This window comes from Symphodus melops, assembly GCF_947650265.1.
Source record: "Symphodus melops genome assembly, chromosome: 13".
Classification (NCBI taxonomy): Eukaryota; Metazoa; Chordata; class Actinopteri; order Labriformes; family Labridae; genus Symphodus; species Symphodus melops.
In genome coordinates this window covers 24,414,003-24,440,560 of record NC_136703.1, presented here as the reverse complement: position 1 = coordinate 24,440,560, position 26,558 = coordinate 24,414,003, and the positions used below count along the sequence as shown (strand labels likewise).

Below are 26,558 nucleotides of genomic sequence, written 5' to 3'. Positions count from 1 at the left end.
ACATGTGGTTTAAAACTCATTTTGATAAATGTCATTTACTAAGAAATGGAAATCTTTGGTGCGTGCAAATATTCTGAATGCAGCCTCTTTTGGAGGCACTATCTGGGAATGGAGGGAAATTGCATTATGGGAAATGTAGGAGTCAGGATCTTTGGGATCTTGACCCAAAACATCTGACTTAAATAATGATATTTTGGCCTTAAACACGATGAATCCTGATGTAAACTGACTTATGTGGATTCCCAAACTTTATGGAAGGACAGGGCAGTATGTTGCAGTGCCACTTGAATATTCTGCAAAACATTTTCATCCCTCCATGTGCAGGAATCAAACCAATCTAAAGGCTCCCTTAAAGGAAATCTCAGCAGGTTGGGATGCCTGGTGGTTTTGATGTTGGTCTAAATAAAGCCTTCGTGACAATGAATCATCCTTTTTTTTTAAAAAAAAGATGTATAATGTGTGAGTGTTTGATCTCCCTGAGTGCAGTGTGGCGTTCAGCCCACAGAGGAGGAGTGGGAGCCTCCACAGACTGCCTGTGATTGGCTCAGACACAGCTAACTCCATTTTGGAAAACAGCTGTTTGAAGACACAACCTTTTTTTTCTTCTTCTTCTTCTTCTTCTTTCCTCACTCGTTGTTTTCCGACGGGTATCCTGAGAGAGAAAAAAACACACCCAGGCTTTTTGATCTCCTTCTCCTTTTCATCCACAGCAGCCTGCGCGCGCCGGTGCTGCGTTCACTGCTGCGTCTTTTTTCTTCATCTGCCTGGAAACTTAACTAAAGGGGATCCATGGTGTTAAATTTCCATTGTAACAAGTGGATAGCTGGAGGCGACCCTACCAAGGTTAGAGGCTGTCTTTTTTTTGTGCATGTTTGACTGTCGATTTGCATCCTTTGAAAACGGTGTGATTGTTTTTATTTATTAAAGTCACGAAGCAAAGGGCTCGTACGTGATTTTTCGTAAAGCATTTCCCCCCCCCGCTGACGTTAAGAAGACAATATTGTAAATACTGCAGAGCCATTGGATGGACTCACCGTCGATTGAGTCAATCGGTGTTAGTTCATTTTGAAACAACATAATGCATGTCAATTATATTCTCATTTTTGCTCGAATGTGTGAGGCGTTCAAGTATGTCCATTATGCTACTCGCCTCTATCTGTAGAGTGTGTGTGTAGCCCATGTATGTGTGTGTGTGTGTGTGTGTGTGTGTACAGTTTAAAGGACTGGCATGCACGTCCTTCCCACACATTAGCTGCTGCATTCAGGGGTAGTTAGTTAATGACAGCTTGGATAGCATTTGAAAGCTCTCTCTCTCTCTCTCTCTCTCTCTCTCTCTCTCTCTCTCTCTCTCTCTCTCTCTCTCTCTCTCTCTCTCTCTCTCTCTCTCTCTCTCTCTCTCTCTCTCTCTCTCTCATCTTCAGTGGTGTTTTTTTTTTAATGCTGTCAAAGCACACATCCCCCCCCCCCCCCCCCCCCCCCCTCTCTCTCCCACCCCCCTTTTCAAGATAGTGGTGGGAATTCCGGCTCTTTTCCAATGTGCCAGATCATTTGGCCCAGTTCAGCAGTAAGAACCAGCTATTTTTCTACGGTGGCCAATAAGGGGAAAAAAACAAAACATGTTGCAACAGATGGAAATAATTTTTTCAAATAAATCCATTTAAAGCAGATGTGTTACAAATACATAAATAAATGCATACATACATACATCGAATGCAACAAAAAAAATGATGTAGGCTTACATACTAAAAACAGATGCACTCCTGGGCTGTAGGGGGCGCTATTTGAAACATGTTTTTTGTAAGAAATACATTTTAAGAAAAGACAGTTTTGGCCACTGGTTTGAAAAACAAGCCTTACATATTAAGTGCTCTCTGAACAGGCAGTGTAACTACTGTTACTGTCAGCGGTTTTGCTAACCATGCTAACTAGCGCAGCACCTTTTTTTAACAAGGCTGTGGCTGTGTTCGAAACCGCAAACCTTCATGCTATTCATACTAAACATGATGTCACATTGAGCATGTAGTATGATCTGAAATCAAAACGGCAGCACATTAGATAAAAAAGAAACTGCCCCACAATGCATTGCTTCTCTATGGCTATCCAATTGCAGACCTTGCCAGTGGAATACAAATAAGTTTAACTGCGGAACGTGCTGAAATTCATTATGTATGTTGAAAAACAATACAGAATATATTGTTGTTGAATTCTAATAACAGACTGAGGATCGCGCTAGCTTGAAGCTAGCTTATGCAACTTAGCTCCAACTGGAAGTACGCCACATGTCGCGTTGTTAAGTATGTCGCTAACAGCACACTAACGGTTGGGTTAGCATGCTGCTGCACTATGTATTTTTTGAGTTTGTAGTAGGCTACATTAGCATGCGGCGTCAGACAAAGTCTATGTGTCTGATTAAAAGCATTTCTACATATTTGACGATGTTGTTGCTTACACTTTTGTGTTTCGTAAAGCTGTTTATAAGCCTGTGTCCACTTTTTCCTTTTGAACTGGAAATGCTCAAGACCTCTATTTCAGAGTGTTTACTGTTGCAAGGTTATAATTGTTGGCTAATGACTAACAAGCCTCTTATTGGAAGCTGTAGTGTGTGTTTTACATTTTTTTAATATTTGCATTTATCCAAGATTAGTTACAGCATTAGAAATTTTAACCTTGACAATTCAAGTCAGATTAGATTCCTGGAATCAGTAGTCGAGCAGGCTCAGTTCCCTCACTTGAAGGGCTTTTAAAGGATTGTTTTTGCAACACACACGTCAGCATTTTAAACGCAAATCAACATCATCTGCAATTTCCGAACTTGATAAGATAACAAGGCAGCGATGACTGCACGCTCTCCTCATGCGATAATCGCTGCTGACGGGTCATTTCTGCATGAAAAAGAGAAGAGTGGAGTTGTGTGATGATGGTGATCAGGGAAGGACTCAGCTGGACCCCCCACTATGCGTGAGTGTTGCTGGGCAGGGGCCAGCGTTACTGGGCATGAGCACTGGTGAAGATAAATACTGGCTTCTCGCCTGTCTGTGGTACTTTGCCTCACTGTCGACTGGCTGGCTGACTGTAAACCAAAACAGTGTTCTCGCTCAGCTTAGTGAGAGCTTGAAACATGTAATCTAGATTTTACAAAAAATAAACAACAACAATTCAGCCTAGATTGAAATGCTCATCCAACCAGTGTTGTAATAAATACATGACAAACGGCCTTAATTCTGATCAAACAGAGCTGAATTGTTGCATGTGTTTGCAAGAGACGAGCTTAAAGGGATTGTTTGCTGATTTTCTATTATTCGATTTAAGGTATGTTGTGCTCAATCCGCTTCACATTATTGCAGATGTGCTCTGTGTCAGAGCTGCTTCCACTCTGTACCTGTGCTTGTTTTGCAAGCTAGTATAAAAAAACAGAACAGTTATGGTGTCCTATAATATACCAGGAGATGCTCCAGACAAGGAAAGGTTTGTAAGAAAATGTTGAGGCACTGGAGCACGAGAGACAAAAAGAAAAATGGTGTATCGGCTCATCTGAATTTGTTTAAAGGTAAATTGATTGATTATATATTTTTATGACACATGACTGAAATAGTTCATCACAATCTTCTTTGGACCTCCCTGATTGTTGCAGCTTCACTTCTGTTCAAATGGCTTTTCTTGGAAAAATAATGGGCAATAATGCGCATATAATTAGTTTTATATTGATGGCTAATCTGTCTGTTATAGGAGAAGAAGCCATGTGATGAATGTAAGACTCATTTCTGTGCAATCTGTCTTCTGATGTACACATACTGCCTTCTATGGAATCGCCCTGCGCTGTCTGCTGTCTTCGCACCAGCTCACCAAACATGGTCTGATATCCTTCAAAATGGCCTGGGGTGTGTGTGTGTGTGTGTGTGTGTTTGTGTGTGTGTGTGTGTGTGTGGAGAGCAGCCAGAACAGAGGGCGCAGTGAGGCAAGAAAACCCGCGGCTACCAGACAGACACACGTGCCCCGCTGACCTTGAACAGAACCCTGCAGAACCCTCTCTGCTGTGTTTCAATCAGTGATCAAATCAAGTCTGCGGAGAAGGAGGACAAAAAAAAAAAAAACCCACACTGGGCACTTCTTCAGATTTCTTCTACTCATGTTTGGTTAAAGTCGTTTGCAGGGAGTCTTTGTGAATTCTTCCTCCTCCTCATCTGTGATACAGTTTTTAGAAAGTAGGAGGATCATCAAGTAATCAGGTCATGCTCGAACAGGTTCTGATTCTGCTGCGTTGCTGCATTAGCCTCAGCGTCCTCCTCCTTCAGTAAATATTAGCCATATCTGCTCCTGCTGAGAGCTGCCAACACTAACATGATTACCCTGAGAACATTTGGACCCCTGGATCCCAGTCAGAGCCTGTGTTAGGTATACAGGAGGGGGGCGGGGGGGGGTTCTCTAAGTGGTCTTAGGAGCGTTTTTCTGTCCCCCTCTTGAAGGTTGACCATCCTTGTGTGTGTTGTGATAAACGTGCATTATTTCATTGGTGGTTAAGGAACACTTTTCTTTAAAGTGAGTCCAAAGCTGCTGGATTCAGAGCTGCTGGACACGTCACAACATGCTGCAAAAAAACCCCCAAAGAACAGAACCAGACAAACAACAGCCTCTGTGCTTTAGTGCATGTGAACGCAATACTCCCCATCTATTTTAGACTGACCACGGGTGTGTTCTAGGGACGGGGATTTTGTTGGTTCAACTCCTCTGACCTCCGAGCACATTCATCGCCTTGTGTGCAGAGGATTTAAGCTCCTCCGTTTTTAGCTCCTCATCTTCTCTACGAGAGGAGAATGAGAGCCATCGTCGGCCCGGCCCTTTACGTCCCGCCGCACAGAGAAGGAACCGACTCGGTTACAAGAATTTGTCTCCTCCGCAGTTTCTCTTTAATTGGTCCCATCCGAGCTTGAAATCTGTAAATTGAGGTTCTCATTTTAAAAACATCTGCAGGGCCAGATGTTTAAACCTTGAGCACGCTATAGTTTAAAAAATATTTGGTATTTTAATACTTTAAGATAACAGATGTTTAAAACACTCAACTCTCATAGAGCTAGTAATTGATCGTATCAGAGAGTATTTAAACTATGATCTACTTTGAATCGATAAAGAGAAATCACCCAATGGGACTTCAGTGGTCGTTACCTTGGTATTTAAACAGGTTTGATTTTTTTCTATCTTTGCACCAACGTTGAATATTCTGGTTTTGTGACAAGCCGAGCAATCCCCACAGTGCATGAACAAAATAAATCCTACTTTTTGATTTTATTAAAAAAAAAAAAAAGGTTGAGTGTTATGACAAGTAGAGATGAAAATGAACGGTTAGCACCGAGACAAGAAAACCACTGGTTTGGTTTTTTGTCAAGTTTGACAAACTGTCTGATATTTTCCCCAGTCTGGAGTGATGTGCTTTGTTGTCAAATATTCAGTAGAGACTCTTTTGGTGATTAAACTCTGAACTCATTAATTATGCTCCCGACAATAGTGATGATGGTTTAGTGACGTTGTCTTAAAAGGAACCTTTACAGGCGCCATGAATTGTTGAAGTCATGGATGTGGTTTTATACATCACAGCGTGTTGGCTATTATTGCATTACCATGTGCACGGATTCTGTCTCTGATAAACACAGCTGAGGCAGGCTGATGTAATCACATGAGAAGTGGTCATGGATGGCATGTCCACCAGCTTTCCTCATTACTATAAACTCCCAAGTGGAAAGTTCCTCCAGAACAGTTTGATGGTCTGAAAACGAGCGGAGGAGCACAAACTGTAGGACGAGAAGACGATGCAGCAGTCTGATAACGCCGCGTGGTGGAGATCGGAGCGGCCGCGTGCAGAGAGTCTATTTTGGTGCACCTGGATTAATCACAGGGAATAAACATCAACACCTCCTTCCCGTCGCTCCAGGTGAACTCTCCTGATTATATCCTTCTGCGTTCTCACATCAGCTCATTCTGACTCTTGCGGGGGGGAAAAATACTAGAGGTCTGATTCTGAGAAAGTCTGGATACATCCAGCTCTTTGTCTTCAGAAATATAGATATAGTTTTAAATGTTTGTGTAGATGTATAAATGTAACCAGCTGAACAGAAGACATCGGACAAACCAAACGATGGTAACTATTTCAAACTTCAACAAGGCCACTCATAAGTTCGGGTGTTGTAAACAAATGTGGATTTTTCAGCCGAACACATCATCATGACGTACCGAGTCTGAGAAGTTTCCCAGGACTTTTGCTGTACTTTGAAACTGGGTCATCGCTGAAACACACTTGTTAAGCACTGAGAATTAAAAGTGACCGCAGCTTCTCCTGCAGGGAAGGAATGTGTCACGATGACGGGGAGAGGCTTCGGGCGCAGCGTCTCCTGAAGCTCTGCTGGGTTTTTTTTATCGTGAATGGAAAATGGCACAGGACGTTTCATATACTGCGAGGTGTGAATGGTTGGAAACACAAAGAACCTGCACATTGTACAAAACAGACGCATATCTTATACTTCCATTAGCGGATTCTATTTCCTGACTTTTCTTGATAATTGACTTTGATAGCCTGTCTTGCTTTTCAAAGTGGGAACAAACGCTTCTGTGCGTCAGCTTTTAGTCGTTTGATTGGACCTGAGAGCTGCGTTTCTGCCTCTTCATTCAGCTGCATTAGCAAACAGCATCAGTATAAATCCCATCAATGGACTGAGTGAGGTGTTGGAGGGGGGAAATCTTTCATTTAACTTTATTATGTTGATGGATTTTCCTCTATTTGAATTGGTTTCAGCTTTGCGAGTGTTTGAAATGACGATCTCTTTAGATGAACGTGACGACGCCTCATATTTGATCCGACAAACTGGAAAAGCGGCGTGACAGAATCTGCTCGACAATAAAGGCCTTGGACGCTCGACGGGGATCGCAGGCTCGTTGTCGTCTTTGTGCTTTGATGTGAAGCACTTTGGGAACGCTCAGGTTCGCTTTAAGTGATTATCTCTTTCTCCCTCGAAAGCCACTCGCAGACGAGAAGCTGCTTTCAGGAACAGGAGAACTCGTCATCGACTGTCGTTACAAAATGCTGCTCGAGGAAATCAAATGTGTTAATGAGCCTTAATTAGACAAATAAATAGTTGTTGTTTTGGCCTGCAGGTAAACACGACATGCTGGTTTATATGAGAAGCTTAAAAAAAAAGCAGGAAACTCCTCACATTCACTCCGCTGGCTGAAGTGAATTAAATCGGTTTAATCCCATTAATCGAATAATTGACTGAGCTGCAGCTGCCTGTGTTACTTTCTACTTCTACACAAACTACATTGACCGATTTTTAACCCTTTGTGCCTGCAGTGGGACAGACCGACCTACTTCCTGCTGTTACATAACTCTTAGCATCACATGATTGGCTGTTCATCATGTCAAGCTACAGGGCTCGACAGAGTGCTTCCAGACGTAAAAATCCCCGTAGTGGATTTCATTATCAGCTGTGATGTCATAACCTTCAAAGATCGTCTCACCGCTTCAGAGTGAAGCGACGGCGCGCGTCCCTGAAGGAGACGAACGCTACGATATCAAACCTCGTTTTAAGAGCTTTCATTTTATCTGTTAGATCTGTTACAGAAAGTTATGCATAAAATGATGGCTATAATTCTCATTTTTATTAATCACGATTAATCGCTACATTTCAAAAGTTAATGGCGACTAATCAGATTTTGAATCACATTTTTATTAAAATATGAATTGTAAGGCTTTTATTTTGGTAGGGTGATCCGCTGAGAGTACTTTACTTGCTGCTTGAAACAAAAAGATGGACTTGGACTAAAGATGATGACAGTAACTTAACCATGCAAACGAGACACATTTTTAAAAAGCTATAATAAAAGCTAACAAAAGAAAATGTTTGATTATCAGCTTGATATTATTTTTGACGGCTCAACTGTCTGGACGTTTGGTTTGTGTAATGAGACATTCAGAGATCCACCAGTGTCCTTCTTTTACATCACATCTACGGTGCGCCTAAAGGGACAAATTTGTAAAACAATGAATCGTGTTGAATAGTTCATGCATTAATTTGAAGCCTTAATTAATGGCGATGAACTAGTTAATGCTGACAGCCCTCAGAGGTGCAGGTGAGCAGCTCTATGTGGAGCCTATTTGTGTATTCATAGATCTTTGCATACATAATGAAGCCAAAGGGGAAAAGTGGCATCGTGGTGATATTAAGTCATTTTTATGCGAGGAAATGACTTTTAGGAAACAGAAAAAGACTTCTTCTTCTTCTTCTTCTTCTTCTTCAGGGGTTTGATCGACGAAGACGAGGAGCTCAAAGACGCAGGCGTGGATAAGAACGATGAGTCTGGTGTTCAGTGCTGTTGTTCAAACAAAGTGATGATGGTGCTTTTTGGTGGGGAACAAAAAGTTATAAAGCAGAAGGCTGTTCTGTCTCAACGTGTGGGCTCTTTTCTCAGCTCGTTTTTTTTGCTTTTGTCCAAGTTTTTATCATTTTGTCATGAAAAAGAAAAAAGTCTGAATAGATGACTTTTCTGTTTTTCCAAAACAGTTCTGGATTCTTTTGTCCTCTTTTCTTTCCGCTCCCATTAATCATCTCTCAGTCCCATTTTAAAATGCAGAGCTGCAACAGTAAACACTTAAAGTAACTGGCTGATTGGCTCATTATGCAATGATGTCATAGTTTCATGCACAGGTTGAAGCTTTTCTTGGATCATTTATGATAAAAGAATACTTTGTACGCTTTAGCTGAAAACCAGTTCAAGCTTTTTCTTTCTGGTGATCTCGGCGCAACAATAATTCTCATTTGGTTAATACAAATATTTAAGACAGGATCGGTCTTTTTCTCCAGATTCACTTCTTTCAGATTCTTTGGTCCTGAAAAAGAAACAAAGAAAACCGTATCACAGAGGGGGGAGGGGGCGTGGCTTTAGAGGGAGCACAGGGGGCGTGGCTTTAAGGGGAGCACAAGGGGAGGGGGCGTGGCTTTAAAGGGAGCACAGGGGGGGGAAGGGCGTGGCTTTAGAGGGAGCACAGGGGGAGGGGTGTGGCTTTAGAGGGAGCACATGGGGGAGGGGCGTGGCTTTAAGGGGAGCCCAAGGGGGCGTGGCTTTAGAGGGAGCACTGAGGGAATGCTACTTTCAAAATCATGCTAGTTTTTTGAAAATCACCAACCCTGCCTTTAAGCATATAAACTAAAATAACTGTAATCCAAAGCTCACCATATATTATCTTTAAAGATAGTTTATCATTCATCAGCTACAACAGAAAATGTAACTCTACAGTGCATCAGTTAAACAGTCTGATAATGTGACAGTATAACAACTATAGTTTCATACAGTGCCAGAAGCTTTTTCAAGTTTAGCTTTGACCCACTGTAAAAATCGATCTGTATCTGTAGTTATAGTCGAGTAAAGGATAAAGAGTCCTCGTAGCAGCGCTGACCACATCACATATTTTATGTCCACCACATCAGGAAAAAAAAAAAAGTCCAAAGCTATTTGTCTTGTTCACCAACATGAACGTCGGCTTTGTTATCTGGAGAAAAGTGCAGCGTTTGCCTCCGCTCCTTTTTAGTGTTTGCTCATGAGGAGGGGGGGGGGGGGATACTTATGTGCCGTCAACTCAGCAAATCGAATCACATGACACCCACATCCTCTCAGCGCCGTGGGCGAGGAGTGTGATGATGCAGCTGAGTGGAATCACTCTGTAAACCTGAGTTTGTGTCCTCGAGCATGCAGGTAAGAGGAGCTTCAGGTTATGTTGTGTGCGGCTTTCAGAGCTCTCGTGGTTGATGTAGTCAGATCTGTCGGCTTTGTAGGAGAGCAGGCTGGATGTGGGTTCTGCTCTGTGTTATTTGATTAGCGAGGATGGAGGCAGATGTGGTTGAAATCAATCTCAAGCTCAGGGATCAGAAAGTAAACAAAAGGTATCGGACCGTTTTTCTACCTGTTGTTGCCGTCACCCCCTCCTGGGTTTTTACTATGTTTCTGATTTTGTGGCAGCTTTTTGAAAAGTGCTCCTTGGCCTGTTTTAGTAAATGGGGCCACATTTGTTAGGAACATGTTTGGACCCATGAAAAACTGACGTCAAATGTTCTCTGCCAATATTAGCTTCTGACGTCACTTGTGCCCGGTTTGTGAGTCAAGATATATATAAAAAAAGAATTAAATTTAAGACAAAATTGTCTTGAAATACACATTTCTCAAAGTCTCAAGTTTCTTTTTTTATTTGTCACAAACGTGTACAGATGTGCAGTGAAATGTAAAAAAACCCTGATAAAATTATGGCACAAAAAAATCGTTTCTTTTTCTAGAGATATTAAAAACACAGTAAACCTTCCTCCCTGACGTGTTTACAACATTGCAGATTTAAGGTGTCGTGATTTTTTAATATAAAAGAAGTCAATTTGTTTTGACGCCTTTTGGAAGAAAATGGAGTGATTAGTCAAAGTCGCTGTGATTGGTTGAATTTGTGTGAATCAGCGAGATCAACATCCTGGGTGACTTGCTTATAAACTGTGTTAATCTGAAACCAGCATGACACTTAACAAAAGAGAGAAATGCATGTAGGAATGAATAACTTTCATTTGGAGAAGGTCTGTTTCACGTTTGTGGGTAAAGGTGTCGGCGTTTGTTACCATCACGGGTTAAAGTTCCTCTTTGTGGCTGCAGACGTTTTGTTCTGCGCTAACTTACATCACTGAACGAAGCCAAACTCACTGTGTGGAAAAATGAAGTCAGTGCAGAAGTGCAAGAAACTGCAGTTCCTTAAATGTCCACTTCAGGGTTGTTGTGAAAAGAGCACACGCTCAATTTTTTCAAAATAAAGCGACTTGATTATATTATATTATATATTTAGTTTTAGAGTTTTTCCTAAATGTGCACATTTTGGGCTTGAAGTCATCTCCACCTCTCTGTCTGCTTATGGATTGATTGAAAATAATGCTGAGTCAGCATTTCTAACATGGTGATCAGCACGGCCGGTCTTAGTGATGTCACAGAGACGACGTGGAGGTTTTACAGTTCTCTGTTTTCTTTTGTGGCTGCAGCACAGAGCAGCAGGATTTTTGTTTTTTCAGTTTCTCCCAAAAAAAAAAAAAAAAAAGGAGAAAAAGAAAACAGTGGATCCAGTGGAAGATATTTCCATATTTAGAAAGCACAATAAACATGCACACATTCTTTCCCCTGCTCCTCCCACCCGCCTTGTTTTTCCTCTCATCATCCTCATCTCTGCCTTCTCTCTCTTTTCTTTCCTCACACTCATCATCCTCCGCTCATTTTTCTCCTCCTCCTCCTCCTCCTCCTCCTCCTCATCATCAGCTCAGAGGTCTTGTTCAGTCTGCAGTGTGTGTGTGTGTGTGTGTGTGTGTGTGTGTGGAGAGAGAGAGCCTGGGAAAAGAGAGAGAGGGCATAAACAACAGAGCAAACGAACCACCTGCGTCCTGCTGAGCTCTCGTGTTGTTAAATGTGTCGACAGAAATAGAGGCGGGCAACCTCGAAGTAGAATTAGTGCAGATAGAACGGACAGAGGGAGCCAGCACAGCACTTACTCACAGAACAAACTGTATTACAGATGAACAGGAACCTGGTGACACCTGAGGACTGCTGGGGAAAACTCACCAGTAAGGGATGAACTGGTTAGTCTGTAGACAGCACGTGAATGTCTTTATAGTCTAATCTCGATTATTTTGGGATTTAGAGCGCGGAGGGTTTTGAGGATGTTGAGTTTGGATTCGCCAATATGTTGATATTGGGTCTCATAAAACCACAGGATGATAAATGCAGAAAATATTTGAACAGTCAACATCATAACTGGTACTCGTTTTAAAAAAGTGCTCTGTGGGGCGGCCCAGGTTCAAATCTGACCTGCATGTCGGTCCTCTCTCTCTCTCTCTCTCTCTCTCTCTCTCTCTCTCTCTCTCTCTGTCTCTGACTCTGTCTCTCTCTGTCTCTGTCTCTCTCTCTCTCTCTCTCTCTCTCTCTCTGTCTCTGTCTCTGACTCTGTCTCTCTCTGTCTCTCTCTCTCTCTCTCTCTCTCTCTCTCTCTCTCTCTCTCTCTCTCTCTCTCTCTCTCTCGCTCGCTCGCTCTGGTTACAGACTTTCTGTCATGTCTCTGAATAAAGGCACAAAAATCCCAAGAATTCTTTTATAAGTGCATTAAAAACATTAAGTCTGTAATCGGGGAGGAGGAGCTTCCATTAATCTGGTTTTTTGTTTGTGACTTTCGCCTGCTGTAGGTTTTGTTTCATTTTTCAACACTGGAGTTTCCCGCTTTATTAAATCAAGCATTTAAGCAAAATAAGACACTTAAAGGGATACTTCACCCATTTACAGCTGAAACATGGTAGTAGTGTTGAATGGTCGTGAATCCAGCCCTCATTTTGCCCTGAGACGAGAAAAATGTGTTTTTCTTTACTTGAAAGTTTTCTTCATGTGATGCAATATGACGCTTTTTTTATGATACACAGCTTCATGTAAATGGGTGAAGTATCCCTTTAAAGTAGAAAACAATGACCTTCATTTCATTCTTATCCTCTTTATATTATCAGGGAGCTGGTACGTGTTGTTAGTTTGATTTAAAGTCGTTATTCTACAGACGTATTTCGGACACGAGACTCTAAATGAAGACACAAGAATCCAGTTACTCGTACGGTTTCTAATCACGGTCTCATTTTGGAGTCCAGTGGAACCACCTGCTCCTGACACAGCTGTGAATCACGGCTGGTTGATGAGACTCAGTTACACCCGTCCTGTTACTCACACACACACACACACTGAGCCAGACACGAACCCGGGGATTCCCTGCAGCCCGAGGCAGGGCCTGCTGTTACTGTACACTCAGTCTGATGTCTCTGTGACTGGACGTTTCTTCAGCCTCTATTGATCAGTTTTTGTTTCACAGGAATTCTCTCTCTCTCTCTCGCTCTCTCTCTCTCTCTCTCTCTCTCTCTCTCTCACACACACACACACACACACACACACACACACAAACAATAAAGGACACGTCGTCGTAAATCCAACACCTCTGGAAGTGTAACCTTTCCCTCCGAACATGTCTATCTGATCCTGTGTGTGATCCTGTTTCACGCCCTGTTTGTGTTGGGTGAAGTCACCGCAGTATGATCATGCTCGGGGTCGTGACCTGGTATTGAATGATCGACACGACTGTTGCTAAGTGAGCTGTGCTAACAAAAGCAGTTGGGCAGAGTCTACAGCAGAAGTATTGTATGACTCTATGGCGCTGCTTATAAAGCTGCCCCGCCCTGTGGCATCATAGATCGTGATTAAGTCGGCTATAAATTCAACATGTCATCCGGCTGTTGAGCTTTTAAAGGTCACATATTCTTCTCCTCTTCAACCAGTGTAAATTAGTCTCAGAGCTCCTCGAAACATGTGTGTGAAGTGGCTTCTTGTAAACCATTATCCCTTATTTGATCATGTCTATAAACCCCTCTATTTCAGCCCTGCTCAGAACAGGCTGTTTCTGTGTCTGTAGCTTTAAATATGTAAATGAGCTGTGTCTGGCCACGCCCCCTCTCTGGAAGGCCTCGTGTGTACTCTGTGCTTTCTCGCTCCATGTCCTATTGTTTACGGTGAGAAGGCAGACTCAGAGGGCAGAACAAACACCTAGCTGTGAGAGTGTCACCCACCTGGGGGAGGGGCTACTGCCCTTTGTGATGTCACGAAGGGAAAATCTCCAAACGGCCTGTTTGAGCACACATTTTCTGAAAAGTGGAGCAGGCAGAAGACGGAGAGGATGAACTTTTCTCCTCATTGGGGGGTTTGTAGACAGACTGGAGACTCATTAGAGTTAGAGAAACATGGTGAAGTGGATTTAAGATTTAAAACACGAGATACATTCAGCAATAACAAATAATCAGCCGTTACATGGATTTGCTGTGTAGTGTTTTTCCCCGCTCATCCAAATGTTTTGACTTTTATTCTGCTCGTGGTGATTCAAAGGATAAGTGAGTAGGACCCTCCGTACCTGGACACTTGATCTCACGGGTGCCCTTAACCATGAAATTGATTTGTGTGACCTGAAGGCTCGGGTTGCTTTCGTCTCACTCTGAATCATTGACCTTTGGATGAGCACATAGTCGATTCTTCCTCCTGCTGAAAACAAAGAAAGATCTCATCTGTCCAGTCGCACCATAAACCCTGGGAACCTTAATAAAGACACATTTCAGTGTTCATCTCCATCATGTTTTAGTTTTATAATCTGCTCATTAAATCGATTCGTTAGTAAGTGTTGACGACAAGAGAAATAAAGTCATAGTCGGAATAGAAGAAGAAAGATGATGTGATTTATGAATCCCGGAGGGGAAAGTGGAACACACAAACATAGGCCTGAATATACACACACACACACACACACACACACACACACACACACACACTGACAGGATCACACGGACTAACGGAGTGAGTGGGCTGCTCGTGGACGGCGGCGTTAGGCAGCGCTCAGGAAGCGAGCTGGCATCTTTCTGGCAACAACAACCATTTTGTTGATTTGGAGCTGAACTGGTGACCCCCTCGGTACCCAGAGTCCAGATACAGCATCCACTCCGCTGAGGTAGTTTCAGTCCTCGGAGGGATCTCAGGCTGTGTTAACCACTAAAGCTCAGCTGTATTCATATTGATCCCACAGTGTAAATATTAGCGTCCACATTATGTTACTGTGTTGCAGAAAAATCCGAACCGCTGGTCCATCGGTACCCCGACCATCTAAATCTTCATTTCACTCTCGTCATACGTGTAGCTGCAGCTGAGGCGCCAGTTTTGATAGACACATTTGTGTCACCGAAATGAGGCCAACACAGCCCGAGACACAGCTCCCACTTTGGTCAAGGAACGGGACCCCAGAATTCAGCCTGCTCCAAGTCATTTTTACTCTTATCTTATCCAAGATTAAACATATGATATGGATAAAAACCCTGGAAGTCATCATATATTCTATATTTGAATGGTCCACTTTAGGAAGAAATCTTTTATATATATATTTAAAGCTCTGAAAAAGAGTTCAGAAGAGCTTGTCTGAAGATTTTTTAAGTTGTCTTTAAATTTAAACAACCTCTCAGGTGTGAATTTGACATTTTTATTCAGTTTTGATTCAATTAAAATGGAATTTTTCTGAGATTAGGAAGTTTGAAATAAAGTGATTTTGAAAAGTTTTTTTTCCCCTCCCACATGTAAAACCTTCCATTGTATGGCTTTTATTGATCCATGGATTAATCCGTTAACTGGACGAAGTAAAACCTTGATTGAGTCCCTACTTAACATGCCAGCTGTCACCTCCAGGCGTTAATGACTGATAACAGTTTCTGAAGGGGACGACATACATATATGTATATGTGAACGCGAGGCATCGATCTCTGAAGTGAACGCCTCCTGAGATAATCGGTCCAGGCGTGATCGATTTTTGATTTGGCGGCAGCTTTCTGAAGAAAAGGAAGAAGGAGCCTTTTACCCGGATCTTTTGTTTTATTCATTAGTTCACTCGGGACTTTTCAGGCAGCAGCTGATGCTAATGGAGCCGGTCAGGCTTCTTATCTCCTGTTCCCTGGCTGATTCATGATGCCTTCAGGCGCACGGGGCTCAGCGCACTCATTTTGGATGGCAATTATACGAGAGTGGCAGTGATCATTGGCGGTATCTCTCCTCGGTGAAAGAGAGTAAGAAAATTGCATTGCATGCATTGAGTATCAAGTGTTATCAGTGATAATGCTGCATGTCTGACAGAGAAGAGAGACTGCTTCTGTTACTCGACGGCAACTTGAAACTCGCCAGAGAGGTGTGTGTGTGTGTGTGTGGGGGGGGGAGATTTGTGTCTTCTATAAAAGTTCTCAGAGTTGGTGGAAATGTCTCGGCGTGAAAAAGACAGCAAAAGCTGACAGTTTAGAAAGTTGCAATCTTGACTTCACCAGGGGAAATAACAGCGAGTTTATGGGGCCCCATGAGAAGAGGAAGAAGAGGAAGGATATTGGGCAAATATACATCCCTGAATTGAATAGACTGGGGTTTCTATTTATTTATGAGAGGAAGACCAACAATGCTAATCCGGACGAGGAAATACAGCTCCCTCGTGTTTGAAGTGTTCCCGCTGTCAGGCGAGCAGCTGCTGACATCATGTGAACAGACAGAGCTCAGACCACAGCCGGCGGGGGCTGGGAAAACGGCGAGCGAGAGGGCAAAGAGCTGAGACACACAGTGTGGCGATGCCTTCGCTGTCTAACACTTCAATGGCACTGCAGATTGGACGGGTTTGGATTTTGGAAGCGGTTTGCGTCGGCTTGTGACACTCGGGAGAGGAAGCAGCTTTGATTACGCTGGTGAGATGGACAGGCTGTTCTTATGTTTGCTTTGTGATTTAAGTTTGTCTTGTGAAGTTTGTTGGCAGAGAGTTTTTTTTAGAACTACGTTGATTTAAAAAAAAAAAAAAAAGGGAGATTCTCTCGAAGTCAAACTATAAACTTTGGTTGGTTTGATTCGTCAACAGATTTCTTTAAAATGCTGTACCTCAGGTCGGATAAAGAAACAGCAGACCATCCATCCATTTTTATTTATTATTCCACTTCCCATCATGACGAGTCATCTGGTTGTTTTCTCCAGATCTGGACTCATTTTTGTCGTGATCTTGAAATATAAACGCTGCTTTCCTTCGATATCCACTTAAATGTTTCGTTGTTTTTTTAAGAAAGCCGACGGATTAATCGATCTCATTAAACTCCAGATGATTAAAGCGTGAGAAGTGCATCGAGAACAAACTGTGATAGGTCCCAGCATGACATGCCACACTTGTGAGGTGAGTGAAGCCCATTGCCATGTTTTTCTGTCTCTGAGGATACAAGACAAATTGGTCTGTTTAAAAAAAAAACCAGAAATCTGGAGTTATTACGGGAAGCTGGTGTGAATACGGCTTCTGTCCTGTCCTCTGTCTTTAGCATTTCATGTCTCTGAACAAGGCTTATAAAGCCCGAACTTGTACTCTAGTGCTCTAATTGTAGTCGTATTATCATAACTTGTTTTGGTTTTTGATAAATTGATTAATCCTCTGATCAAATCAAAATGTGAGATTTTGGGAAAAGTGCCTGCTGAAGCTCAAGACATGGCTGAAAAGATCTTTTTTTGTGCAGCTGACGGTCAAATAAGTGAAGAGACTTCGTTATTATGACATCATGACAAAACGAGAGATTTCAATCTACACATTTGAAAAGTTAAAACTGGCAACAGGTTTCATGGCTTCCTTTTGAAAAGAGCTAAAATGAGGATTTTAAAATTGTCCTTGATTATCTCATCAGCTGAGTTGTTCATCACGGTCTCCACATTTGATGAATCCAGAAAAGAACTGAGGGCTGGATGAGCGATCACGTTGAAGCTAACAGCTGAAGTATTCTTGGTTTAAAGGTGACGTTGCCTCGTGCGTCAGGTGAGAGTCGCTCTCCTGAAAGCTTTCCGCCTTATCAACCAATGCTGCGGGATGAGCTGACGTACCACGGTTCTTGTGCGACGTGGACGTGTCCCTAATGGAGCGGTGAAGTCGGCAAAGAAAGCCGCTCTTTGTGTGCGTTATTGCACATAATGTGAGTTTATTACACGCAAATCGAGGCTTAAAAGGCTCCGGTGGGAACGCAGCGAGCCTGCCTCTCTAATGGGCTGGTTTAAGTGTCTGTGCTGACTCATGTCCCCCCCCTCCCCCCCCCCCCCCCCCCAGTGATCCCACAGGCTCATGCTGCTCCTGAAACCTCTCCTGTTACACGTGTGGTCACTGTTCATGTCCGAAGCTGTCATAAAGCGATCGAACTGTTTGTTTTCCTTTCATCACGAGGTTTGTGTCCATGTAACACACACACACACACACGCACACACACACACACACACACACACACACACACACACACACACAGACGCGTCTTACTCCCTGCACAAGAGAGGATTTACCAGAATTTAAATCAGGATGTGTTCCTGAAATAACTTTGCAGAGTGAATCCCTTCATCGGAAACGATGCGCACACACACACACACACACACACACACACACACACACACACACACACACACACACAATGTAGAGCAGGAAAAGGGAGAGAGAGAGAGAGAGAGAGAGGCCAAACTGAGTTCAGCTCAGCATTTCCCTCTGAGGATCGAGTTGTTATTGTCTGAAGTGAAAATGCACACCTGTGACATTTGTCCTAAGGCAGCAGCTGTGTCAAGTTTCCCTCCTTACACACACACACACACACACACACACACACATAATCTGGCCTTTCATATAAAGGCGGCCCTTTTTGTTCAAACTAGGACACGCTTTCATAGAGCTGTCAGTGGTCATTTCAGGAATGCGCTCACGAGGTGCTGCGAGATGAATGTGAGAAAGCTGTGAATGTCGTCACATCTGTGGTAAAGGTCAAACTGATCACGCATGCAGTTGGCCTTAAAGAGGAAGTTAACCGGCTGTACTCTCCTGTGGACCGCTGGTGATCTAGTGTCTGTCGGGGGCCCCACGCGAGAATCAAATAGGGGGGCCCACCATGCCATCATGTGTGCCAGAGTCCCCGTGCTGCTTTCTCTTTTCCTTTTCTCAGTTTATTCTTTCACCACTATCATTTCTCTTTGTTGACAAACTTTAGTTTTCACAGCAACAACATCTCAGACGGGGCCCACTGAGGGAGGTTTCCTGTCGTTGCAAAATTTGGGCCTTGTGGGGGGGATGAGCTAATTTGTAAAGCAAAACAACAAACTCCCATTCGTCACAGACTTCTTCTTCCTTTTCTTCAGACAGCTGCCGACTTCAGGATCCTTTTTATTAAAACATGTAAAGATGTAAAAGCTTGTTTTTTTTCTCTTTTGTTTTTACATCCCACCTGATTTATCAGTTTCAACCGATTCTGTGCAGCTTTGATGCAAATGTTTGAGGCTGCCACCGAATTTACTTTGCAAAACACTTTCTGTCACTCGGCCTCGCGTGTCTGTTTGGCTGCTGGAGTAATTTAGCTGTTTTGCTTCGTCTGAGACAAACTTTGAAACACTGGTTTCCTCAAGGTCGAACCCTTGAAACACAACATTTCAAGAAGCCGACTCGGCAGATAAACTCCTCATTTTATTGCTGTTAGCACCGAGTCCAATAGAAGAATGAAGCAGTTCATCACGTGTCCACATGAAGCGTTCTCAAAAAGCCAACAAATCCCCACTAGGTCCCATAATTCTCATTTTTTTACATAAGAAATAAACTTCTTTACAGCCTGGTTCCAAAAGTCAATTTGTCGGAAACTCCCGGCGCCGCGTGGATCTCCCACATTCCTCATTCGTCACGCCGCTCTGGAACGCTTCGCCGTGTCAGCTGCTGCACTTAAAGTGGAAGAAATGGAGATCAAGCTGATTTTGCAAAGGAATCTACAAAGTTGATGATGGATTATTCGTTTGACACATTAAATGATCTGCTGCTTTTCTCAGTTTTTAGTCACTGTAATAAGTCATGGAGGTCTTGAGAACATTTTTTAAAGGTCTCGTCTCGTCTCGGGATCAAAAGCATTTTTACTTCTCTCGGTCTCCTGATTCTGAATCAAGACCACCACTGGCTGTTTTTCCATATCATTGGAATATTGGACGGAAAATGTTCCTTTTTTAAAAGAAAAAAAACAACTTTTATTTATTCATAATTTTATTTCTATCTTCCGGTTACAGCTGCAACCTTTCCGATGTTACGGTCGTCGTGAATGAAACACCCGCTGCACTCGAGATGATGATTTCTCATTCATATTTGTGGTCTTGACTCAACTTCGATCCCTAAATGTCTTACTCTTGTCTCGTCCTCGGAGCGCTCTGGTCTCGGGTCTGTCTTGGTCTCAGTTAGTTTGATCTTGACTACAACACTAATACTAGTACATTAGGGATTAAACATTCAAACGTTTTATTTTCCACTGAGTTCATGTGTTTTTTTCTGGAGAGCTCAAAAACAAAATGTTTGAATGTCCTCTTAGGTCTCCTGTGGTTTTAGCTACTTTTCATAAAATGTTGTTGCACAGGCGAAGAAAATGAATTCAATGGAGCCGCATAATCGTTCATTGTAACCCAGAAAGAAGTGCTTGATTATTCCTTTATGCCCCTCCTGTAAACAAGAGCAGCACTCAGTTCAGTCACGCAGAAGGTCATCAGCATCTTTCACAGACCATCAGCCGTCCGCTCAGGTTTACATGCTCATTTACATGAAACAAATCACAGCAGGTGAACAACACCATGGTCTCCGCCCTGCTCCAGTCGGGGCGTTCATCATCATCATCTCGATCAGCTCGGCGGACATCACGGCTCCGGTGAGGGTTTTTTTATTTTGTTTGAAAGCAGCGCCGTTTTACGTGCTCGTAGCACAGCTGAGACCGTCAGCCGAGCTGAGAGGAGAGTAAACAGGAGCTGAAGAACATCATCGCCGTCCCCCCTCCATGGAAACCTGTTAATGATCTCATGGTAGGATTTGATCCACATGCGCAGGCAGGAAGACTAATTAAACAAACAAATGGCAATTAGATGGAGCTCCCTAATCCACATAGCAACAGAGTCGGTGAAGGAGAGAAAGGCAAACACAACACACACACACACACACACACACACACACACACACACGGAATCCTGAATCCTGCCTGTTAGTTTTAACAGCAAATCTTCTAATTAAATATTTGACTTTGTAGAAAATGTTTCAGCTGTGATGTTTTCTGTTTGATGTCTTACTCCACGGAGTGCATTGTTTTATGGCAGCACTAATTTAAAGGACGAATGTGTGAAATTGTCCACATAAACACAGCAGAAATCCAGTTTTTCATAAGTGTGTATCTCAGTCACGAGTGTCGACAATAAGTGTGAGGAGAAAGTCCCGCGATGTTACCTGAGGCGTTTTCACACCGTGTTTACGTTGGCCGACCTCCCTTTGCTGTTTGTGTGAGGGATTAAAGAAGGATATACTGTACTCACTGCTTCTTTGAACGTCATGCTATGTGAAGCTACGAGCTAACGAAAGAGTGCTAACATTAGCCCGCTAACAAAAACAATGCAGCTCGAGCAAAGGATAATTCTTTTGTACGCCACTTGCTCTTAATTACGTTTATTTCGTTCCACTTTGATGTCGTCTTTGTGCGAACGCGATGAGGGGAGGTTTGGACGTGTGGCGCCGTAGGAGAGCGGACGACTCGGTGTGGCCGAGGTGTCGGCTAACTGTAGCTTGTTTTGGTTTAGCGCTGGTGCTCGAGGGCGACACCTACTGGATCAAAAAGTCACACATTTTACCTTTAAGGAAAAAGGAAATCAGCAAATGTTTGTGACGTTTTTGCTTGACGAACATCGACAACAGTTCCATGATAATGAAACTATTTTTTATTTCTTTGGATCAGTAAATGAACGTTTGGTCCATCAACTGATTTGTGAGATACCTGGATTTTTATTTTATTTTATTGAACTTAAGATAATCGACTGGTGATGCGTCTGTTTTTTGAACCTCACAGCAGAGGTGTCATTATGAGACTCGGGCCTCAGCGGATCACGCCGCCATGTGCAGCCTGAATACAGAGCGTCTCCTGTGTTTTGCAAAGACACTCGGGGGGGGGGGGGGGAGAGAGGATGCCAGGCGTCCAGAACTCAGTGACATTTCCATAAGTACAGCTCGTACCTACAGGGGCTTAAAGTTTGACCTTCAATGCAAAATTCTCTTCTGTAATGGCGCCGCCTCCGTCTGCGTGTCGTGTGAACTCTCGGGGAAGGAGCACGCTGTTTCCTTTTTGGCACGGAGCATGCATACTTAACACAAGAGAGGGGAAACAATGGCGGGACTTTTTTTTTTTTTTTTAATTAATTTTTTTTAATGTTGCCTAAAGAATGTGAGTGAGAGACTTTGGGAACACACAGACCCGGGGTCAGCGTGTCACGACGGTGGCTGATGCCAGCTCGTTTTATTTACCCTCCTCCTCCTCCTCCTCCTCCTCCTCCTCATGTTTGATGAAGCTTCACGGCTCAGCTGCTCTGTCGTGGCTGAAGTGGTCAGCTTCGTTTGAGGGCGTTTCTGTTGCTGTGGAAGTCTGCTAAAGTTGTCGTAATGTTCAACACTTACAACATAGAGTGTTTTGAAAGGACGCAATTATTTAAGACACAAAACATATTGTTCTGCTGCCTTGTCTTCTCGCCATAACGGCCCAAAAATCCTCCTGGTGATCATAGTAGAGAACAGAGGCTGATATGTTCACGTCTTGTGAAAAAAAGAAGTGAACAACTTGTAAAGCACAAGCATGCTGCCAACTGTAGCCTAATGTACTTTAGGCACGTAACACAGTGACACAAAAACAAACAAAAAAAGAAAGAAATGATGTGAGATATCGTCTGTCTGGGACTTCTATATGAATCTCTGTGGTATTGAAACAGGATTTTTTCCCCCCTACACTTTCATGATGGCGACCGTGGCGTGCTTCACTGCAGAGGTCTAAACGTCTGAATCTGCAGCCGAGGGACAACTGTGACGAAACTTTGAGCCTGAATCAGCGTCTTTAAGTTTCCTTCTCCTTTTTCTCTGCGTCTACTTCCTCCTTCTTCTTCTTCTCTTATCTTTCCATTCGTTGTTTTCTGGGACAGTCTTTCTTTCCGTCCTCTTCCCGCTGAGGATTTACCAGCTGTATAGTGTTTTAGAGGTTGGCACGATTCATGACCTAGTTAAATCTGGACTGGGAACAGGAAGCAGAAGAGGAATGAATGGCTAACAGCAGAGATCTGCTTACTTTCTTTCTTTCTTTATCTGGACTCTTGCTTGTGCTCGCTCTCCTGCTTTCCATATTGATCAGTGCTCCTTTCAATCCCCCTGCCCCCCCCCTCATCCCTTGCTGTGTAAGTACCTCCAGCTCAGATAAATGATTTCAGTAGAGGAGTATGACTGTGCAAGTCGGAGCCCGGAGAGATTTGGAGCAGCTTTTTTGTTTTTCCTGATGTATTTAGGACAGCCAATTAACACAGATGTCGACGGTGTCATTAATGGCTGTGCAGAAATAGAGGAAAGTGATTATTAACACCCTCACTGTTCTTTTTTGTAATGAATTCTCTTTCCTGCTGAAGCTTTCTCCTCCATTGTGCCCACTCTATCACTTCTTCTTATCTGCTCTTTGGGATCTTAGTGTTTGTTGTTTTTTTGGTCTCCAGCCAGTTTGTGTGTGCATCATGTTGATTCTGCAGAAGTAGAATTTCGCAGGACATGGTGGTAAATCCTCCCACGTGTCCTGCAGACCCTTTGAGCGGAGACAGCAGGGTGATTTATCTGCTTCTTGAACACCTCCGCAGCAGTCTGACACCGCCCCTCCTCCTCCTCTTCCTCTTGGCAGGTGTAATGAGAGCGCTGGTCATGGACAGATGATGGACGTGGGGACGTCGTACTCAGACTTCATCAACTGTGATCGCACCGGCCGCAGGAACGCAGTGCCTGACATCGCAGGCGAGGGCGAGGGAGAGGGAGGGGCCAGCACCAGTGAGCTCACCAAAGACCTGGCAGAGATGGACCTGAAGGCTGCAGGTAGGTGAAGCACATCTGAGTGCATGTGGCGTACAGAAAGAAAGCAGAGGATGCAAGCTCACGTGTAAATTACACAGACTCCCAGTTCAATCTGCATCCATGTCTGAAACTTTAAAACAGCCCTTTTTTTGCAGTAGATCATGAAAGCAAAATTTCAAATCTGTGGGCTGATGTCGTATTTACAGAGGCGTCTGTAGCTAGTTACAGACAGCTCTGCAGAAGTTCAGGTTCAGATCAGCAGCATCACTGACACTGACATCATGCTGCATTTCCAACGACGCAAAAAAACAAAAGAGTATTCAGGTTGCTCTGAAGAAACCTGGAATTGGAATCACTTTATTTTAAATTGAATTTGTTTGAATTTCCTCCTGGGGACGAATAAAGTTTTTTGAATTTAATTGAATGTTTTAACTGAGCCTGGATCAGTCTGGGTGTGCCAAACAAGACACATTTGGTCTGATGGTCTGAAAAAAAAGTGGTCAGCGAGGTAGACAGTTTTACCATGAAGCTCAGGGTCTGATTACGAGTTTGGAAAGTTGATGATGGTCGATATGAAAAGATAAAAGTGAATTATTTAACCGTTAACCACTAAAAAAACACTTTGAGCCTCAAGGCTAGCAGAGGTTTAACATTCATGCCCAAATGTTACCAAAATCGAAAATAGACTTGTGTTTTAAAAGTTTCAAAATCAGCCAACCTCCCCTCAGGCTAACTCACAACTGGTCTCCATGGTAACAACCATGAAAACCTGCTAAACCAGTCGCTGCAAAGAACGGGGGAAAAAAAGGCTCATGGTGTGCTCTGTTAACAAGTCTATGCAGTAAGCCTTACAGTACATGCAATGTATGTATGAAGCCAATGAAGTCCAAGATCCTGCAGTTCACCAAGGTCCACGTGAGGCTGGATCCAGGATCCCCGGCAGTCACATACACACCACCTTTAAAAACGTACCATGAATAGATCAAAATGTGTCGTGGTACTGAGATAAGATTATTCAGCTAACCGTCGACGGCGTTAAGCATGGTCAGTGTGCTTTGACAACCCCCCCTTTCCTTAACGATGAATTTAAATGCTTCTGAATGTGAAAAGAAGCCGTTTTAATGGAGGATGGAGGAGATGGAGAATTCAGAGGACAAACGTCAGCGTGGACGTGATCAGCCGTTTGTTTCCTCCTGATAAACTCTCCTGATCCTCACTGATGAGTAAGCAGGAATACTAAACTCTGCCACAGAGGGACCAACAGCAGCTCAGCTCCACTGCATGTCTGCAGATTATTTCCTGAGCTTTTTCCTCTTCTGGACGGAGAGAGAGAGAGAGAGAGAGAGAGAAAATGTGGGATGACAGCACTGTGTGTCAGCGCAAAGACCAGTGTGTTGTGGATTGTTAAGCTAGTTAAAAACACACCCAATCGGACCCTCACATCATCTTCCTCCCTCAGCCTCCTCATCCCTCCTGCCTGCATGACCACCATGAGGTCCTACAGCTGCTCTGCTCCCTCCCACCTGACATCCGAAAAAAAACACTGACTCTCTGACCATCTTCAAATCACGTCTCAAAACCCACCTGTTCAAACGAGCCTCCTCACTCTGATTTCCATCCACTGCAAAACTCCTGTTTTTTAAAACTGTGAATTATCTCCTTTTAAGTTCATCATCTTTATATTGCTTGTTTTTAACCCTGCTTGTAAGATGTCCTTGGGTTTTTTGAAAGGCGCTTTTAAATAAAAATGTATTATTATTATTACAGTCAAGGACCAGAGAATTCGTCTGTGGCTGACGTATTGTGATTTCAGTTTCAGACGTAAGATAAGAGAAAGCACCATCCAGATACAAGCAGGTGTATGTCAGCGTGCGGTCTCAGTCAGATTTATTGTTTATAACAGGAGCACAATAACAGCCCATCCTGTCTCCCTCTGCTTTCACTGTCAGGTAGTCATGTCTGAATATGACGCATATGTTGCACTCTCACCATTGTGGATTACATTGTTGACTTCCTGTTCTTGTTTCCCCATGATAACCACTTTGACTTTTATAAATCTAAGTGCTAACGCTGCTGTGGTGGGAAGGATCCCATTTGGAAATAATCTAATTTAATGTCTGACAAGTCGCGGCTCCAGGAAGTCGTAGTTCCTTCCTCAGGATCCTCATTATATCGTCCCGAGAGCAGATTTATTACTCCCCTTTTGGGAGCGTCAAACCGCTATGAGCTTGATCTTTAAAAACAAGCTTTTACAAATTCTGTTTTGTTTTCCACACAGAAGGAGACCCGGGGGCCTCCCCAGCTCCAGAGGCCGAGGGCTCCACCAGCCAAGACACCCAGGGAGGTGGGGGCCCATCTTAAACTCAGCATGAAGCCGAGGTGGTGGTGGTGGTGGTGGTGGTGGGGGTGCAGAGTCGAGGAGAAGACAGGGAGAGAGAGAGGAAGCAGGTGAAGGTTGTGGAGGCGTTGAGAAAGTGTGAATATTGTAAGTCCCGACTGGACACGAGGACACCTTCCCTCACTGCCGGTTTGTTTGGAGCTTCAGCCGCCCAAATGTCGCCTTTTCATCGGATCAGATTGTAACAAGGGGAGCAGAACTGAGACGCTTCACACTCTGTTTTGTCATCTATATTCCCTGATCAGACAAGAAAGCACAGAAAACTTTGGATTTGACGTCTGTGGGGATGGACCAAGCTCAACAGGATCCATTTATAACTCGAAACATTGTTCCAGCCTAATATGGAGCTGTGTCTTTGTGTAGGGAGGGCGTATTCATAATCAACTGTTTGTCGTTTTATTTTTATGTATGTGTGTGTTTGTGACCTTGTTCAATTTTGTTGCTGAGTCTTCTCTTCTTTTTTAAGTAAAAAAAAACAACCAACCATAGACGCCATTATACTGTCGTGTACGGACTTCATATTTATTGCTAAATGTTCAGTGATAACTTTGTGATAGCAATTTTCTTTGTGTAATAAAATACTTATGAATTACTGTCACCTTTTTTTTTTTTTGTCTTTTTGATGTTTGCAAGCTTTATCAGTGCAGACAGGTT

The 26,558-nt window shown here is 43.3% G+C and overlaps 1 protein-coding gene across 5 annotated transcripts; it reads left to right on the top strand.

The window, feature by feature from the left end:
- Positions 1-531: 531 nt before the first annotated feature.
- pkig (protein kinase (cAMP-dependent, catalytic) inhibitor gamma) lies at positions 532-26,502 on the top strand. 5 transcript variants are annotated; one of them, XM_079360213.1, is made up of 3 exons: positions 532-843; positions 23,340-23,527; positions 25,785-26,502. In XM_079360213.1, the coding sequence occupies exons 2-3, from the start codon at positions 23,368-23,370 to the stop codon at positions 25,865-25,867; spliced, it is 243 nt and encodes an 80-aa protein (XP_079216339.1). In that variant the 5' UTR covers positions 532-843; positions 23,340-23,367; the 3' UTR covers positions 25,868-26,502. The 5 variants fall into 5 exon arrangements, with proteins under 5 accessions (XP_079216339.1, XP_079216338.1, XP_079216337.1 ...); XM_079360212.1 differs by lacking the exon at positions 532-843 and adding an exon at positions 2,478-2,958 and having other exon boundaries at positions 25,788-26,502; XM_079360211.1 differs by lacking the exon at positions 532-843 and adding an exon at positions 2,646-2,958.
- Positions 26,503-26,558: the final 56 nt, after the last annotated feature.

Excerpts from the sequence above, each read along its gene's own strand:
- pkig (XM_079360211.1), top strand. The coding sequence starts at position 2,915 with ATGATGGTGATCAGGGAAGGACTCAGCTGGACCCCCCACTATGC. Across the intron at positions 2,959-23,339 it reads AGCTGGACCCCCCACTATGC|GTGTAATGAGAGCGCTGGTC; the intron begins GTGAGTGTTGCT and ends TCCTCTTGGCAG. Across the intron at positions 23,528-25,784 it reads GATGGACCTGAAGGCTGCAG|AAGGAGACCCGGGGGCCTCC; the intron begins GTAGGTGAAGCA and ends TTTTCCACACAG.